Source organism: Mustela erminea, chromosome 3 (assembly GCF_009829155.1).
Source record: "Mustela erminea isolate mMusErm1 chromosome 3, mMusErm1.Pri, whole genome shotgun sequence".
Classification (NCBI taxonomy): domain Eukaryota; kingdom Metazoa; phylum Chordata; class Mammalia; order Carnivora; family Mustelidae; genus Mustela; species Mustela erminea.
In genome coordinates, this window is record NC_045616.1 from 81,183,465 (window position 1) to 81,202,039 (window position 18,575).

General features: G+C 43.5%; 1 protein-coding gene across 14 annotated transcripts in view; it reads left to right on the forward strand.

Moving 5' to 3' along the window:
- The window catches only part of PPP2R2B (protein phosphatase 2 regulatory subunit Bbeta), a 453,582-nt gene that overhangs the window by 308,787 nt on the left and 126,220 nt on the right, over positions 1-18,575 (forward strand). Inside the window, exons 1-2 of one of the 14 annotated variants that reach the window (XM_032336265.1) lie at positions 11,399-11,425; positions 11,634-11,768. The exons of 12 other annotated variants lie outside the window; for them this stretch is intronic. In XM_032336265.1, the coding sequence (XP_032192156.1) occupies positions 11,404-11,425; positions 11,634-11,768 (157 nt within the window). In that variant the 5' untranslated portion in view covers positions 11,399-11,403. Of the gene's footprint in view, positions 1-11,398; positions 11,426-11,633; positions 11,769-18,575 lie in introns of those variants that run through there. One more of the 14 variants, XM_032336273.1, reaches the window with a different exon arrangement.

The following is an 18,575-nucleotide window of genomic DNA, read 5'->3' on the forward strand; positions in this document are numbered from 1 at the left end:
AATTAAAAAGATGTGAGTTCCCAGCAATGAGATCCAAAGCTGCTCTCCCTCTCCCTTGCCTTTCTCTGGTTCAGTTCACCTCTCACACGTGAACCCTTGGCCCTCTTATTTCTTCTCCTTGGAAGTACGTCCTCAGCTTCCTTTGGGACCTGGGAAGGAAAGGCAGGGAGCAGGGAGGGTAGTGAGAGCTGTGATCTGATTCCAATAATCGGTATCGGGTCTCTAAATGGGAGGTACTGTGCAAACCCTCTCCATGTATTGTAGGATTTCCATTGTCAAACCAGACCTTTGAGGTAGGAATTGATTTTCATCCCATGTGTCAGCTGAGCAAGTAGACATGTTGCATCTCAGTCTCACTAGAACAGGCAGAGAGTGGGAGAAAGAAGGATTGGAGGCCAGGAGAAGGGGGTAGGTTATGGCCACAGGATCAGGGATCAGAGAGAATACTGACACCAACACCAAGATAGCATGAAACTTTGGATAGGGGATACCAGGATACCAGGATAACATGAACTTTGAAGTCAAGCAATTCTGGGAGTGAGAATTCCAGCTCTTTCACCTATTAGTTGTGGAACTCTGAGCAGGTACCCATTCTGTGCCTCAGTTTATTTATCTGTAAGATGGGGCTGGTGGAGTACCGACATTGGTAATTTGGAGAGCAAATGAGATATCACACTCAGAGCACTTAACACATTTCTCCATCTGTTAAAAGGGGGATAATAATAGTACCTAATTAATTTACCTTCCCAACAGCCCTGTGAGGTAATATGTATAAATAAAGCACTTAAAACAGTGCCTGGAAATGCTTATGGAGGTTAGCTGTTGTTACCACTTCTCCTACTGCTTTACTGCTAGTCCCACCATCACCACTACTATTACTACTGTTGTTGTTGTTGTCATGATTCAAATGAAATCCGATACAGAAGATCAGTACTATCCAACCAGTATGTTGCAAAGACCTTGAGGTAGGCCTCTGGCAAGCAGAATTCCGCCATGATAGTAATTATCGCTTATATTACTATGAGACCAAGGGTGTTTGCATGTGTGTGTGTGTTCCTGCTTTACTTTCCCTGCCTTAGATCTACAGCTGCCCTTCTCAACCTGGACACTAACTTCAGGCTTGACCAACAGAGGTTTGCTCTAAAGCTGTAGCCCAAGCTTAGAAAGAACAGTCTTCATTCAAGGACTCTGTATCCTATCGTCTTGTGTCTCTGATCTTAAACCTTGGTGTGTATACTTTATTAGACCATATGTTTCTTGCTGAAAACCAAATGTTGATGGATGGGCTCTAGAGAAGTTATTCCTTTATTTAAAATACAGGGCAAAGTGGCTCTTCTGGGATCATCTGCTGCATTGAAACTAGATAGCTATCCTCTCCTTCAGTTTCATATCTTGCAAAAATACTTGTTGACATTGACCTCAAGTAAACTTTAGCAATCCTCTAAATGCTATTATAACTTTTTGTACCACCCAGCCCTGTGCTTTGGAAATAGAATAAATTTTATCCTGTGTTGCCATGTAATTTATACTGAATGTGCTACGTGCTACTTGTCTATAGTCTATGGATTATGAAACAGCAGCCCCATTGATGTACATTTGTAAAGGTAGCAGTGCCAAGGGTTCATAGTGGCCTGGAAGTCCAAATCGGACCTAGATTTTCTCCCATATCCTATACGTAGAGCCAAGGGTAATGCAGAATAATCCAAAGTGATTTTTATGGTATGTGTATGTCAGTAATTCATAGGCACTGGACAGTGCTTTCAACACAACTTGGCTTTGTGGAAGCAGTGAGCAGAAAATGGGCTTTAGAGACCATTTTCGTTGGTTAACTGTGTGGTCATGAGCAAACGCTGTACCTTTTTAAGCCTCGATCGAGTTCCTGAGTATGTGTAGGAGTAGAACCAATCTTACAGTACTGCTTGAGGATGAAATGAAAGGACAGATTTAGACTTTGTAGCCCCATCCCTCATGCAAAGTACTCAAGTGTTAGCTGTTGTACTTCCTCTTTTATTGGTTTTCGTATTTCTGAACTTCTTTCTTTCTTTTTTTTTTTAAGATTTTCTTACTTATTTATTTGAGAAAAAAAGGGATCACGAGCCTGGGGGTGCAGGGGGCAGTGTGAGGATGGAGAGGGAGAAGCAGACCCCTTCCAGCAGGGAGCCCCACACAGGACTCGATCCCAGGACTCTGAGATCATGACCTGAGCCAAAGGCAGCAGCCTAACCAACTGAGCCACACAGGCACCCCCTGAACTTACATTTAGTAAATTTTACAGATGTTGTCTTTACTGGTAATTGTAGCCTGATGGTGGTGGTGGTGTTAGGATGCTGTTACTGTGCAAGGTAATGATCATCAGTTATTATTCTTGTTTTAGGGAAGCTTTTCTCTTTCCCCTTGTATTTCTGCAAGGTTGCTCTTCGTTCCTCATTGCAAGGCCCTGAGTCGCTGCGGAAATTCCGAATCCCGCCTCCTTTCTATTTCTGTCAGTCCTCCCTGTCTGTCAGCTGTCACTTGGTTTTCACTTCCTCTGCAGAGGAGCGGGAGTTTCTGTGAGTTGGGAGCTGAGAGCCCGAGGCATCCCACAGAATATCGTCGCTTAGCGCTGCTGTGGCATTTGTGTCAAGCGGGACTCTGCAAACCTTTTCATGAGTGTATGTTTGTTAAAACTCTTTTTTCTCTTGTGGTCAAGAGACGTTATTGAAATTCTGATTCTCCTACTGAGCCCTGAGCTGACGACTGGCTTACCTCTGACCTTTCCCCATCACTGAGAAGCAGAATAAATGAATGATGATTTCAGCTGCCTCCTTCTCTCCCTGCGAAATGAATGAGTCAGCATCAGGGACCCTTTCAGGAGGCCTGAGTCATAAATATCCCTGCGATCCATCAGAAATCTCCACAAAAGGTTGTTTTTAAAGAGTAAATGAGGAAAGAGTCCTTGGACCTTATCTTAATCATCACATCAGTAGGATATATTTATGGTCCTAACTTCGGGGGGAGAAAAGAAAGCTATAGCCAACGATATGGACAGATGAGTTGGAATCCATTGTGAGATGATAAACTTCTCATGGAGGAACGAAAGACAAAAAAAATCTCAATGAACATACCCAGTCTGCCCCCACGTCTTTGTCCCTTAAGTCCCATTTCTTCCTCTGTCCTTCTAACCTTTATTAAAGACTCATCAGATGCCAGGCCTGGTGCTAGCTCCTTTATTTGCATTATCTCACTGAATCCTCCCCACTAAGCTATAAAACAGGCAAGATTTTCTTCACTGTTTACCGAGGAGGAAATTGGGACTAAGAGTGACTGACACTCCCAAGATCTTACAGTTAATATGTGGCAGAACTGTGCTTTGACCCCAGATCCATCTGACTTCAAAGCCCGAGCTCTTAATTACGTGGTTATCCTCTCTGGGAGGCCAGGGAAAATGAAGAGGGAGAGGAGAATATTCAGAAATGCGAGTTGACCTTCTCTCTGCTATCTAAGATGCTAATTATTTAGCAACAGATATAGTACGGTATAAAGTCTCTGGCAAAATAATTTTATTTTTCTGCCAAGTGCTATAAAAAGAGAGTCCCTAAACAGATACCATAAGACCCTGCAAAGTCCCAGCAGCAGACTGTGTTCCTGGGGAGGCACGGAACATCAAGGACCCAGCCATGCTGCGGGTTTTGCCGACGTTTACAGTGCCGGTAATTGCGACGGTTACATATACCCGAAAGCGCCGTGTTTTCCCTTCATCCATTCTAGCGAACTCGGAGCACAGTCTGCCATCAGGGATGCCTTTCTGATATGTATGATATTTTATTTATGAGAAGATTAGCAAAATATGATTGTTGGATTCGCTAATAAAGAGGCAATTGGAAAAGGAGCCAGCTGGCATGCCACATGTAGCTCCGGCAGGAAGACATATCTAATCTGTGTTTTTCACTCCAAACTCACACCTTGGAGGCGCCTAGAGCTTTCTCCCTCCTGCTTTCCACTAAGTGCCTCAAAGACCTCATCAGTTTCTTCTGAAAATGCAGGGACTCTCCCTGCCAACCTTTCCTGATCAGACTCCCCACGACTCTTCAGGCTGTTCTTTCTAATGATGAAAGTGAATCTTACGCCCATGTTGGAGAGGGTCCGGTTGGGAACGGGAGGAGAGCAGTGTTAACCAACAGGCTCTGGGGTCCAACAGACCCACAGGGATCGGTTAACTCTGAGATACAGGGTGTGCGAAGAACATGATCTCTGAACCCCATTCTGTGCCTTGGTGAAAATAGACAAACACACTTCGTTTCTCACTGCCTAATGAGAAGTAATTCTTGTTACTAACCATGGAAGAAGAGTCTCAATTTAAAATGTTCCATGTATGGTATGTGAGTCATGCAGTAGGACAGATAACGCTGGAGGTCAAACTTTTTTTCCTTCCTCATTTTTGTCTTCAAGAGATAACAGTCACTAAATCAATGTTTCTGTCTTCCATCTTTGTTTTCCTTTTGTTGGGAGTCATTGCATTTTTTTTTTAAGTGAGTTATTTTGTAATAGTTAAAATTATAAATACTCGGGGCACCTGGGTAGCTCAGTGGGTTAAAGCCTCTGTCTTCGGCTCAGGTCATGATCCCAGGGTCTGGATCAAGCCCCGCATTGGGCTCTCTGCTCATCAGGGAGCCTCTTTCCCCCTCTCTCTCTGCCTCCCTCTCTGCCTACTTGTGATCTCTGTCAAATAAATAAATAAAATCCTAAAAAAATAAATAAATAAAAATAAAACGTAATTATAAATACCCATTACAGAAAACTGAGCAATTTCTCTCAACGAAGCAAAAGCAAAATCTAATGCTTTAGAATCTTGCACTCTGAACTCATACACTTCCTGTCCTTTTTCCTTTTAATGGGTATGTTTACCACAGTTGAGGGATCCGCACTCTTTACAATAGAAGGAAGTGTCTCTGAGCTAATATACTGAGAGCTTGTTCTAGCCACTCTTTTCTCTGGAGTGAAATTTAGTATATAGTTAGTGAATCTTGTATTTCCTCAAAGGTACTTTAGAAAATGAGTTCCAAAAGGACCCCTTTGTAGAGGAGTATGCCGGTTCTCTAGGACGAAACCTAACCCCCAGTCTTTTGCTGCTTACTCTTGAAACATCTCCTTGAACATAACCAGTATGTTAGAGTTAGAAGGACATGGAAGTCACTTCGTTCACCCATCTATTTAGCCACAAAATATGCTTTTCCTTTTGGAATCTGGATTTTATATAGCCGTCCAGGTACCCTACAGATTGCCCAGGATTTATGAACATAATGGACTTGGGTAATTTACATAGCAAAGGTAGACTAACTACCTTTCTACTAACTACTAACTTCAGAGTTTTCTTAAGTGAGATTCCAGGAGTCTGAGTCTGATTCAGAACCCTGTAGTTGTTAAGACACTGACTAAAGGACCACACTGTCCAGATTTGAAGCTTGCCTCCACTATTAAGGGGCTTTAGGATGTTAGGCAAGTGACCTAGCTTTCCTCAGCCTCAGTTTCTTTCTATGTTAATTAAACTAATATTACTAACTTGTAGTTGTGTTGTGATGATCTAGTGAACTCATGTATATATGGTGCTTAAAAGAGTATCTAAAATACTGATGAGTAAATATTAGTTGTTGTCACTGTTCCCAGTAATCAAGGGTGTCTGTGTTTATACTTGGCCATACCCTCTTCCAAGGGATCCCCCAAAATATCTCTCTTGAATTCTGAACTTTCTGGAGGCAAAAATTCCTGTGCTCAGTTCTGTCCCTTTCTGTACCTGGGACACTACCTGGCAGAGATGCTTCCTACTTGACTCAAATTGGCTAAAATCCCAGTTTTCTCCGGTTATTTGATGCCTAGGTATGACTTGACTCCAGACCATGTGGGGTGGGTGTGCAATGGTGGAGAAGGAAGCCTCATTGGGTGGTACTGCTTTTCGCCCACCACCAGCCCCCCAACACCAATTCTTCTCTTTAAATCCCAATTGTCTCAAAATCGAGGAGAGACCGTGAAACCAATAGCTGTTGGTGAGATTGATTTCTCATTTTATACAATTCCCTCTTCCTCTGTTGCAGCAGCCTGTTGATGATTCACAGGGGAGACCTCGGTGCCTCAGAGTTACCCATTCATAGTTTCCTTGTCCTCATCTGCATTCCCTCAAAGGGCTGTGTAGGCACAAGGGGGTGAGTGGGGAAGACACAGGCCCCACCCTTTTAGGGTCTGGTGGGGAAGCGGTACAGTAGATGTTAAGTACTAGTGGGACTGGTTCTTAGGCAGGAAGTTCAGAGTGTCTTGGGAGAGTTCCCTAACCATTTTGAATGGTAAGGAAGTTCAGGTATTTAGCTTTGGTAGAAAGCAAGACTCTCCTTAATAAAGAATAGAGTAGGGAAGGTATGCATTCCCTTGTTCTATGTGCTTTTGTATTTTCTGTTCTGAGAAGAGGGTAGTACATTAAAAATCAGGTTATTTCCTGTAACTCGGTGTTTTGTGGTCAACTTGTACCACCTTCAACATATGGAGGAATTAAGATAATTTCCTCTCAAGACAGGCTTTCTAACATTGAGATGCACATATGCATATCCAAGCTTCCAGACACTTCCATCCGATTCCCTGAGACTTGTTATTTCTCCCTCTGAAATGTCTTTTTTTTTTTTTTCTTTCTGAGAGTATAGTGGAAGAAAGGGTTTCTTCATGCTGTGTTTTTCTTTCTATTTTCCTGATAAAACTGTATCACTGCAGAGGAACTCAAATCTAATCTTCAGTATATTTAGCATGAAAGCAATAAAAAGCATTAATTCACTCCAGAAAGAGCGAAATACAGTTGAGTACTCAAAGGAAGAATCACCATGGAAACTGTTTTCTTGAGATTCTGTCCTCTCCAGGCTCCAGGCACGACTAAGTGAAGAAAGGAAGGCAAAGGGAAGAGAAGAAATACACTGCCCTTTCTGTTGTCACTAAAATGCTGTGGAGGAATTGCCATGAATTATTGATTGCATGAGTAGAAGTATATATGAATTAGAATTATTAAACCGTTGTCTTTTCAGTGAGTGTGTAAGAGCACACAGAGAACATGTTCCTCACTGTTCTCCATTCCTTGCTGTCAGATCCATCTGAGCAATCAAAGAGCTATCCCAAGGTCAAAAGTTGGCAGAGAAGCACAAGGAATTACGATGATTAAAGAATTCTGGGAGCCAGAAGTAAAGTACAATGATTTTGCATACAACTCCCATATACACTTGCCTTTGTGTACCATGTCAGGATGGTTATGGTTTCAGAATTTTTTCAAAGATATTAAATATGTAAAGATCAGAGACCCGCTCATGCCTTTGGGACCATGGTAATGGGATGTGATGGAATTTCCCAAAGGATTTCTTTTGGATTAAATTCATTCTGTGTTGATGTGCACGTGTATGCATCTTGTAATATGCCCACTTTTCTTGCCTTCTCTATTTTAACCAGTCCATAGGTTTTCTTCCCTGAAACTATATATCTCTGCTTAATAACTCTGGTAAGAACTGCCATGTGTTCAGTGCTTCCTATGAGTCAGTCACTGGGCTGAATCTTTTGCCTGACACTATTAAGAGCATGGACTTTTATTTGGGTAGGATTGTTCTTATTTGGCAAAATGACTAATCCAGTGAGTGTTCACTAATAAAATCATTATGTTCTTATGTAATTCTCACAACAACCCTGATGAGAAAGTCCCCATTATATAGATGAGGAAATAGAGTTTTTGTGACAAGAGCTGCATATACTCAATCACAGAGCCAGTAAGTTTCAAAACCTGGATCCAAAACCTGCTGAGGGTCTGAGCACATACATAGGCCCTCAATGTATTCAGAACAAGTAGATATTTAGAACCCTGAATACCATTGTACCAGGTATTATACTAAATACAAAAATTGGAAATAAGATAAAGTCTCTTCCTTCAAGTTGCATACCATCTTCAGGAAATGTTGTCATGTATGAATAACCAGACAAAGTAATCAAAGGTTCAGAGATGAGGGAGATTACTGAGATTCATGAGGAAGATTCATTCTGGTCTTTTCCAGAATGAGAGGCGCTGCCAAAAGGTCAAAAGAAAGGAAGAGAAATGAACAATTTGGATAAGACAGCATGATTTTAAGCATAGAGGTGGGAGTGAGTAACAAGAGTTTGGGGACCTGTGTGATGGCCAGGGCCTGTGTTTTAGTGAGGAAGTTTGAACAAGGAAGTTGACAACTTGAACAAGGAAGTTTGAACAAGGAAGTTGACAACTCCTTCAACTCTGGAGCGAAGAGGTCCGCATATTATCCTGTCAACGCAGTGAGCTTTCAAGGGCTCTGTTTGTTTATACTAAAGCATTAATTACTTAGAGTAGAGCATTGGTTACTCATGTTCAGTTCGAAGATTTTTACATTCCTATACACCCACATCACCATGACCAAGGATCAAGGTATAGGACACTTTTGGGACTCCATGCCCCCTCTGACTGAACTCCTCCCCATCCCCAAGTTATTATCACTGTCTGACTTGTCTGTGACTGTTCAAGGGAAGTAATAAAAAAGCAAATGGCATGGTAGAGGTTTAAAGACCAGATTAATGACTTTCTAGGATGTAGCATGGACCATGAAGGTGAGAGATGTTAAAGCCAAGAGGGTATTATAAGGTTCACAATCCCTCCTTCCCTCTGTTCATTCCGTTGTTCAGTGTGTGTGGACACCTACTGTGTACCATACCCTTACTTCGGGAATACCACCATAACCAACACACTCCCTCAGTGAGAAGACCAACAAACAGAGACATGGTTACTTTCCCTCATAGCAAGTACTGAAATAGGAGGAAGCGCAGGCTGCACTTCAGATGGGCACCTAACCCAGAGTAGGGAAGTCAAAGAGGGCTTCCTGGAGGAATAGATGCCCAGCCTGAGGCTTGAGGACAAAAGGAGGTGAGCCAGACCAGGGCAGGGATTGAGAGGGAAAATGGTCCAAGGGAAGAAGGAGCATGCACAAGTGTACAAAGAAGGCAGGTGGCCATGTTGAGGTAGAGGCTTGGGCAAGAGCAGAATGGTCGCATTCAAGGGGCTTTTCAAGTGAGAGAAATAGCCAGACCTAGTAAATGATCCTCTGTCACACCAGGTCTTCTCAACACCAGCGTGTCCTCCTGGTCACCTGATTGCACAACGGTCAGTATCTATATGTGGGAACACTTCAGATGATTAGTGTGGCCCACCTTGTCATTGTTACTTTTATTGTAAGTAGCCCACCAAGTTGTCCGTCATTTCTCTCTGAAGCTGAGCCAGAAAAACCAGTCAGGCAATGAGACTTCCAGCATTTTCACCTCCTTCTTTAAGATGAAGTGAGTTTCTTAGGTTTTTTACATTCCTTATCTCCTTTTTTCTGGAGCAGTCTAGGGCGTGCTGACTTGCAAGGCCACCCCTCTGCCCTGACTCGTCCGGCAGGCTTCCTTGCACAGCCTTGAGCAGGCTACCAGGCGTGCACCTCTCTTTCCCTGTTGTCTAGGAACAAGTGACACAGCAGACAGAACGTGGCCTTTGTAGCCCTCCAGACCTGACTGAAGGCTTAGTCCTGTTACTGACTCTCCTTGTGACCGTGATAAGTTCATGTTTCTGAGCTTCAGCTTCCCTGTCTGGAAATAGTAATATCCACTGTGTAGGATGTGAGTGATGAAAATGTAGTGCAGCTAATCCCCTAGGGCAGTGTCTAACACATAGTAGATCTTCCAAAAATGTTATGCAGACCCAGTAATGCAAAGTGAATCAGAGTACAGGTAGACTGCCTATGCTCCAGGGATCTGCCAAAGGCTGCTGGGTTACTCTGGGCAAGTCACATAAGCTCCCCATGCCTCAGTACTCTTATCTGTAAAATGGGGATGATAATGACATCTACCTCATGGTTTTATTGTAAGGGTTCAATGAGCTAATGCATAGAAAGTGCTTCATATAATGTCCAGTGTGTGTGCATGTGTGTGTCTGTCTCTCCCTGTTATATCCCCCGTTAGTAGTGTTGATGTTAGTGTTAGTAATTATTTTTGTATAGTACTTGGTCATATGTTTGCCTACCTTGTAGAGTGGTTGCCAAGAACAGCTAATGAAGAGGTACGGTGGCTTAGTGCCAGACACAGTGGGTCCCCGATAATGTTTGTTGAATGAATGAGAGCAAAATGCTTCTTTCTGAATGTTTTCTATAAATGTTTCATCTTAATGATCAGTGGGAGCCTCCTCATGGAAGGAAGAGCCAAAGGGGTTCACAGGGTGGCAGCCTGGGCTCAGGCCTGGTAGATTCTGATTATGTCAAACAAAATACATTCAGATCAGTCTGTTTGGCGCCATTGAAATTGTGCCAATGAGCAGCAAATTGTGATTTCATACTGGGGGAGTGCCAGAATCCAGATTTACAAATCAAAGCAAACCTACCTGTTTCTAGTACCCTCTCTCTCTCCTCAATGGGTGTTGCTTATGTCTGAAAGAGCTTCTGGATGTTTCACAAAATCAGGCCCCAGATGTTTGAAAGACTTTTGCAGACAAGGTAATCAATCCATTTGGTGGCCAGATGCTGTCTGAACATTTTCCTGCTACAGCACTGTGAGTTTCTAAATTCATTAGAAACATAAATTAATTAAATCTAATCAACAGTGGGTGATGCAGAAGATTAAACAGTGAAAAACAAATACATTTCCAACTGGGTCATAACAGATGCAGAGAAAAACACTCCACTTTGGAGGTGAAAGTCAAGTTAACCCTTTGTATAATATTCTCAGAAAAACCTTGGCCACACCTGAGACCCCAGGGGAGCCTCTGGTTCTTCCCACCTAAGTCTGCTCTAGTGGGTTCAGTGACTTCTCAAGAAATAAGCTGTGTATTTCTCTGAATGAGAAGGGTTCTAGAGTGGTCTTACTTGGTTAGGCATTCATAGGGGAAAAATCTCCACCATGCTTTTATCATGAAGGGGATCTGGAAGTTCTGCAAGTCACATGCACTATGCATGTAGCAGTAGTTCCCAGGAGCATAGCGTAGTCAGATAAATTTTTAAAATAGAGGGAAGCCTCCTTCTTCATTCCATGCTAGAGTAAGTTACCTGAGTTCAGCGTTCCTGTTTATCAGTGCTGAATCTCCAACACCAAGAAGAGTTTCTGGCATGTAGTAGGTGTTCAGTGAATGTCTGTTAAATGAATGGATTATGAATGAACTTGTTTCCTATAGATTTCTGACTTACTGATTTGCCCAGATGTGTCCCCAAGATGTGAGATAAAGTGTGAGCTAGTTCCCAAACGTATTTTGACATTTTTCACCCATGGATCAGAATCTTGAGGGACTGAGAACCCATAGGATATATTTTAGAAAATTCGGCTCTAAAGCATTATTGTATAGCACCCCTAACCTTTGTCCCATATCTTTTACCCTCAGTCTAAATGGAACTGGAGAAGACTCGGGGTGAGTAAAATTGTGAATTTATGGGGCCAACTTTTGGGAGGGAGGCTGTTCTTTAAGAATGTGCTCAGCTCCATGGAGAGGCCAGTCTTGAGCTGTGGAATTGACTCGTTCCACACTCTGTTTTGCCAGTGTAGACAAATGGCCTCAGGCTCAGTGGAGAAAGGGGTTGCTTCCTTATCTGTAGCCTCATGGAGGTATCCATTTCCAGAGAAAGCCCGCAAGCACCCGAGACCAGCAACGGCTAACTCAGATGCCTACAGGAGCCAAGTAACATCAAAAATGAAGGCAGAGCGGCAGAGAACAACCTTAGGAGGACAAAGGGGAGCTGACAGTTGGCCTCAAGGTTGGGGAATGGTAGGGAATGGTGGGAGATGAGGTCAGTTCAAGACCTCGCACTCTTCTAAAAGGAGGCAGCTGCTTCCCAGCCCACGCCAGGAGTGGCTGTGTGGGGATGCTAGTCCAGTGGGTCCAATCTATTGATTTCTAAAGAAATTGAGAATCTGCATTGTTCATACACAACTTCCTAATTTCTAAATGTAAGCATCTCGTTCCACAAATGGGAGATCATCGTGTGGACTAACATTGTGGTGTCGCAAGAAAACAACCCCGCTGTCCAGATATGACTGTACACTGCCGTTGGTGTTCTCTGGACTCTTTGGCCCTTTGATGCTGAGTGTGGGGCCTTGCTCTGCTTCTCTGGGATCCAAGGTGGCGATCCATGTGGAGCAATAACACACGATCCTAGCTATCGATCTAGATGCCTACGGCATCCTAAGCCTCATGCTCAGCGCCGTACCTTCTGTAGTTAGTGTTTCTAACATGCTATCAGAATGGCACCCGCATCATTTGATTTTACAGATAATGAAACTGAGATTCAGAGATTTCAGCTAACTTGTCCAAAGGCACGTCTGTCATAAATGGCAAAGCTGAATGGGGTCTCTCTGACATCAAAAGAGATGTTGGCCACCACTCATTATATTACTTTGGGTAAAGCATTATTCTAATTCTTATTTAGTGCTTGTGTGTGTCTATGCTGAGCACCTTCCAGAAACTGACTCATTTCAGCCTCTGTATAATACCACACCCATCGCACAGATTAAGTAAACGGTGGGGAAGAAAGGAAGTTAAGAATTCTGCCTGGCGATGCTGGCATTGAAAGCAAGGCGGGGAGACTGCTGTTGACTCACAGAATGGCTTCTCAAAACCACGCCCAGGATTAGGCACAGAGTAGGTGCTCAGCGAATAGTTTTCCCTTGACAGCAAGCCTCATTTTCAGCTGCGGGCACTGGGGATCCTGAGCCTAAGGCTGTGGCTGGTGCCTCTGGGTAGCCGGCTCTTTCCAACCCCTTATTCCGCGTGACTCCCCGTCACCCGTCACTCAAGCAGCCTTCACTCTATCACTCTGCTAACTGCAGGCATACCAAGTGAAGAGGGACAGGTCCTGGAAGCTGGCTCAGTGGCTAATAAACTGTCTCATCCGGGAAGCCCTGCTCGGCAATCGGGCAGTCCAATTCAAACCGCGTGTGTGACTGAAATAGTTCACTGGGTCAGACTTCTTGGCGAAGAAAGATCTTCCCACCCAGTCTCTGGTGTTCTATCCTCTTTCTTCCTGAAGACTGAACAGGGTGGAGACTGGCTTAGACAGGGAAGAATTTAAGAATCAGAAGGGTGTGGATACATTTTACGGTGCGTGAGTTTTCATGTGTGTTGATTAGCTTAGGAGAATAAGGCAAATGGAGATCTTGAAGAGAATGAGGGAGGCTCATTCGGTTTTTAAATTTTCATGATTGTACAGGGCGGCTACACCCAATGTGACTGAAAACCAAATGTGTCTGTGGTGTGTGTATGTGTGCTTGCATGTGGACAAGAACAGTATTAGAGGGTAACTATTAACAAATATTCTAGAAAAACCATACTTTCACTGAACATCGATTATGCGTCAAAGATGGGGCTGCGGGCCAGGAATAGCAAGGTGAAAAAAATAACTTGTGATCCCTGCCCCAGTGAATTTTACAGGCTTATAGGGAAGACAGACATTAACAATAAACCCCCCAAACAAATCTATAACGAGGAATTCTTATAGATGCTTTCAAGGGAAAGAAAAGAGTGGTATAGAGCTGTGTAGAGTGACTCTGATAAGGCTGTCAGCAAAAGGTCTCGGGAAGTGCTGGTTAAGCTGAAATTTAAAAAATTAATAGACACTAGCCAAGGAGAAGGGAGGAAGGAAAGTAATAGTTCAGGCAGACAGAGCAGCAGCTTGAACACCCAGGAGTGGGAGGAAGCGCGGCATTGACGAGATCCGGAAAGCAAATTGGTGGTGCTAAAATGTAGGGAGATGGCGGGTCAGGGAGAGGATTTAAGATGAGGTTTGAGTGGCTGAGAAAGGCCAGTTTCTACTGTTGCTACTGTTTCCTTAATGAGAAATTACCAAAAGGTTCAGTTTCCTTAAAATGGCTTCTGGTACATTTTACTTTTGATTTAATTTCAGGTGAAGATTTGAGATTGTGGCCAGTTAAGTCTGTATCTTGAGTGTTTAACGGTTTTATTTCTTCCATGACTTGATAAAATAAATTTCGTACTGTGGACTTTGCAGGAAATAATCAATGCATCACAATCAAGGCTAAGAACGTCTTATGGTATGTGTTGGATAGAAAGGAATTTTGCTACTGCATTTAACAGTTACTGGCTCTCTCGTGCCCTAAGCTTTTCCATACTCCCCCAGGGCAATAACTTAGATGGTTGGAATCAGTATTTGAAATGTCCCCAAAAGTAGAGTACTTACAGACATGGAAATATGTTCCTTATTTCCACTCCTCTACATCTGCTGTGCTTAGAGAAAGTGCTTCTGAAAATGGGCTTGGCACTCGATTTCTCAAGTACTGGGTTTATTTCAAAGATGTCCCAGGCCATGAACCTACAGTCCTGACCCTTTTAAAACAACAATAATAAGCTGTAGACAGAAATGGAGCATGTGTGACTCTCTTTTTAGGGAAGAACTGGGATATGTATTGCATAGGCCAACATTCAGCTGTCCCCGTGAGAATATTAGAACTCCCAATGGGGACCGTTTATCATCTGCACTCTGAGATCTTAAATACTGATAAAGATGCTATCTGTTAAGGAAATAAATGGGATTCTGTCTTCAAGGAACTTATCATCTAGTTAAAGAAACATCACACACACACACATACACACACACACACACACACACACACACACAGAATACCGAAGCATCTATTAACATTTGTACCATAACCCAACAGTCATGCCCAGTGAGAAAACGCTGAGTTAGTCAAGTTTTACATGGCATTTATTGGTAGAGCCAAAGATGGGTAAAATAGGAACTGTGCCCTTAGTGAAATAAATTTAATTAAGGAGAGAGAATGAATACATTCTGTTATGTAGCTGCGTAAGTGGGAATAGCTACAGAAGTACCTCTGGATGGTCCAGAGACTTGGGGGGAGCTGCATGGGGGAAGGGATTATGTTCCAATCAGGGGGAGCCCATGGGAGGTGTCACGGAATAGGTGACATCTGAGTTGGCCTTGAAGGATTCGTGTGTTCATTTTTTCATTCAGCCACTAAACAGGTATTTTGTGCAAACCTCCTAAGTGCCAGTCCCTAAGCTGTGTCCCTAGACTAAAATAAGGAATAAGACCTTAGCCTCCAGGGTCACATGTGTCAGCAGGCACACGCAATGGAAAGAAGGTCTTGGGGAAAATGAAATTGCTTCACAGGCAGTCAGCACAGACAGCATTTGCATAGGGTCCTGGAGTTAAAGTTGCTAAATTGCCGGGTAGGTGACAAGGAGTACAGCCGATCGATGGAAAATTTAAGGCTGAACCCAGAAGTTCCACTCTGCCAGGTTAAGAAATAAAGCCCGTAAGTATCTGTGAGTGGAAGATGAAGACAGGATTGGGGGGGGGGGGGGAGAATGACCCACAAAAGCAAGGAGAAAAAAGAAACAACAGAAGGCAGAGGGAACAGAAGCAGGACGCGAAAGGCAGGTGATGAATGCAGGCTCTGGGACCAGAGTTGGGTACCAATCCCAGCTCCCCTATTAGCCTTCTGGATGTGGGCAAGTTATTTCATGACTCTGAGCCATTTCCCCATCTGAAAAATGGAAGAAGAGACTGAAATCGTGGCGTCCGAGCGACGTTTCAATGACATCACATAAAACACACAACATGGATCCTGGCCAACGAAGGTGTTCGATAAGTGAGCCTAGAAATAGAGATTAAGGAAGAGAGTTCAGGTAAAGGGTCTATTACTATGCCTGGCACATAGTAGACCAGATCAGTAAGTCCTTGTTTTGAAGAAAAACTGTGAGAGAGTGGTATATTTCTGAGGCTGAAATATCTCAGGGCCAGGCGAATAGCTGGTTAATTTCAGAAGGTCTTTTGTATGACAGTTGCGATCCTCTCCCAGCAGCCACACCGTAATAAAGGAAGGTTCAGCCAGAAGAGTTTTCCACTGAAGACTGACTTCCTGGCAGGGAGATCTGCAAATCACTTGGAAAGTTCCTGGCACTGTGACCTGGGTCTGGCTATTTGCAAAGTGTCTATAAATCTTCCACAGGGCCAGAGAGAGTGTGGGTTTTTTCTTTCTGCTCTGACAGACTTGTTTCTTTCTATGCAATATTAGGAATGATGGTGAAAATTACCCAAGAAAGGCCATGAAGAGGTCAGGCTACCCATGTGCGAGTGATCTTGAAGTTGACTTAGCATTTTAAAGTATACGCAGTTGAGGGGCGCCTGGGTGGCTCAGTGGGTTAAGCCTCTGCCTTCAGCTCCGGTCATGGTCTTGGGGTCCTGGGATCAAGACCTGCATTGGGCTCTCTGCTCAGTGAGGAACCTGTTTCCCCCCCTCTTTCTGCCTGCCTCTCTGCCTAGTTGTGATCTCTCTATCTGTCAAATAAATAATTTTTTTTTAAACTTAAAAAAAAAAAAAAAACGTATATGCAGTTGAGCAACCTTCTAATCTGCAGACAGGAGGTAATGGACCTGGAGCTGTATTGCAACAGAAGAAATAGAGTCCTTTCTGCTCCTGGTCTCAGAAGATGAAGGAAGGAGGGAGGGATGGAACACAGAAAAAGAGAAAGGGGAGGAAGGAAAGAGGAAAAAGAGGGATAGAGAAGAGGAGGACAAGCAGGAAGGGAAAAAGAAACAAAGAGAAAACCAAGACATTATTCTTTGATTCAGGGTGGTCACATGGACATCTGATATGTTGGTCTGTGGGAGAAACTCTGCAATATTAAATGCTTTGAGGGTCCTGTTAAACCTTCTATGAAGATAGGGTTTCCATAGCATTTTTCTTCCTAACCATCTTTTGCTGTGGGTGGGAATTGAACCGGGGATGATTCGATTTCATCTCTCAGTGGTGGAGCAGTCCTGGGTACTAACTTGTTTATTCAAGCATGCATGCCTGCATTCATTCAGAAGTTCAGCCTTCTCTCTTCTTCACCATTCATTTTTTCCTAGCTGCTGAAACTTTCTCATTAGCATATACACATGCTGCTGCTTCTATGATTAAAAAAAAAAAAAAAAATAGACGCTCTGTGGATCCGACGTCCCTTACCATCTTCTGCCTCGTTCCTTTGCTAGGCTTCTCAGCAAAACTCCATGAGGGGTAGTGTCCACTGTAACCTCTCTCATTCTCCTCCTCCCATTCACTCTGAAACACACTCCAAGGTTCCACCAAACTCACCCCTACTGATCCATAGAAACCCCACTTGACAAGGTCAAAAGCGACTTCCAAGGTTGAAATCTAAAGGTCACTTAAAGGCTTTTACCTTGCAGATCAGCAGTGTTTGGCCTGATGGATCTCTCTCTCCTCTAAAATTCACTGGCATCCACGACTCTCAGCTTTTTTTGATCACCGTCCTCTCTTACCAGCTGCTCCTTCTTCACTTTTCCTGATTCCTCCTCTTTTCCCAACCGCTTAGATATGGGAGTACCCCAAAGTTCAGCCCTTGACTTTCCTCTTAATTCATACACTCACTCCCCGAGATCTCATACAATCCCATGGCTTTAAATATCATCCGAAATGTTAATAAACTCCCAAGTTTTTATCCCCAACTCAGACCCCCTCCTGAACTCTAAACTGGATTTCCAATGAATCTACTCAGTGTCTTTATTTATAAACCCCTCCTACTTCACATGCCTAAAATGGAGTATCTGGTCCTCCCCTCAAATGCTTGCTTCACCCACAAACTTCCCATCTCAGCAAAGGCAACTCTGTCATGCTGGCTGCCAAGGGCAGAAACCTTGGAATCATCCTGAATCCTGTCTTTCATACCCACAACCAGTCCCTCTGCAAATGCTGTGAAGTCGACTGGGTCAGTACGCATCCAGAATCTTACTGCTGCTCTCCACCCTCACTGCTGGCCCTCGGTCCCAGCCACCCCCACCTCTCACCAGGATTACGGCCATACCCTTTCAGAGGCTCCTTCAGCCCTCTGCTTTCTGTCCCCAGTGATACTTGTCGCACATCAGACCATCTCACTCCTCTGCTCAATCCTCTCCGGCAGCCTTCTGTTTCATTTTTTTCTTACTTTTTAAAAAAATTGTGATCAAGGGGACATAACACAAAATTTACCATCTACCCATTGCTGTGCCCATTTCACTTTTAGTAAAAGCCAGAGTGCTTGCTGTGGTCCTCAGAGCTTTCCCGTACCTGAGTCTCTCATTTGTCTGATCTCATTTTTCCCTCATTTGCACGGCTCTGGCTATGCAGGTTTGTTGACACATGTATGTTTCTCTCTGAGGATGTACTCCCTGTCTGTTCCCTGTGGGCAGGAAGCACTCTTCCTTCAGACACCCACATAGTGACCTCTCTCTTCCCTTTCAAGTCCACTCAGGGAGGCTTCTCACAATCACTGTATTTCAAATCTGAGCTTCCCACCTAACTCCCGAACTCCTAACCTTACTCAGCTTTTTGTTTCCCAAAGTACATGACATACAATGCAATTTATTATAACATTGACTGTTGGGTTTTTTTTCCCACAAGTAGAATGTAAGTGCCAGAAGGACAAATATTTTCTCTATTTTATTAACTGATGTATACTCAATACCTAGAATAGTGTTCAACACATGTAAGATGTGGTCCCCGATTATTTTTTGAGTGACTAAGTGGAATTATGAATAAATCTA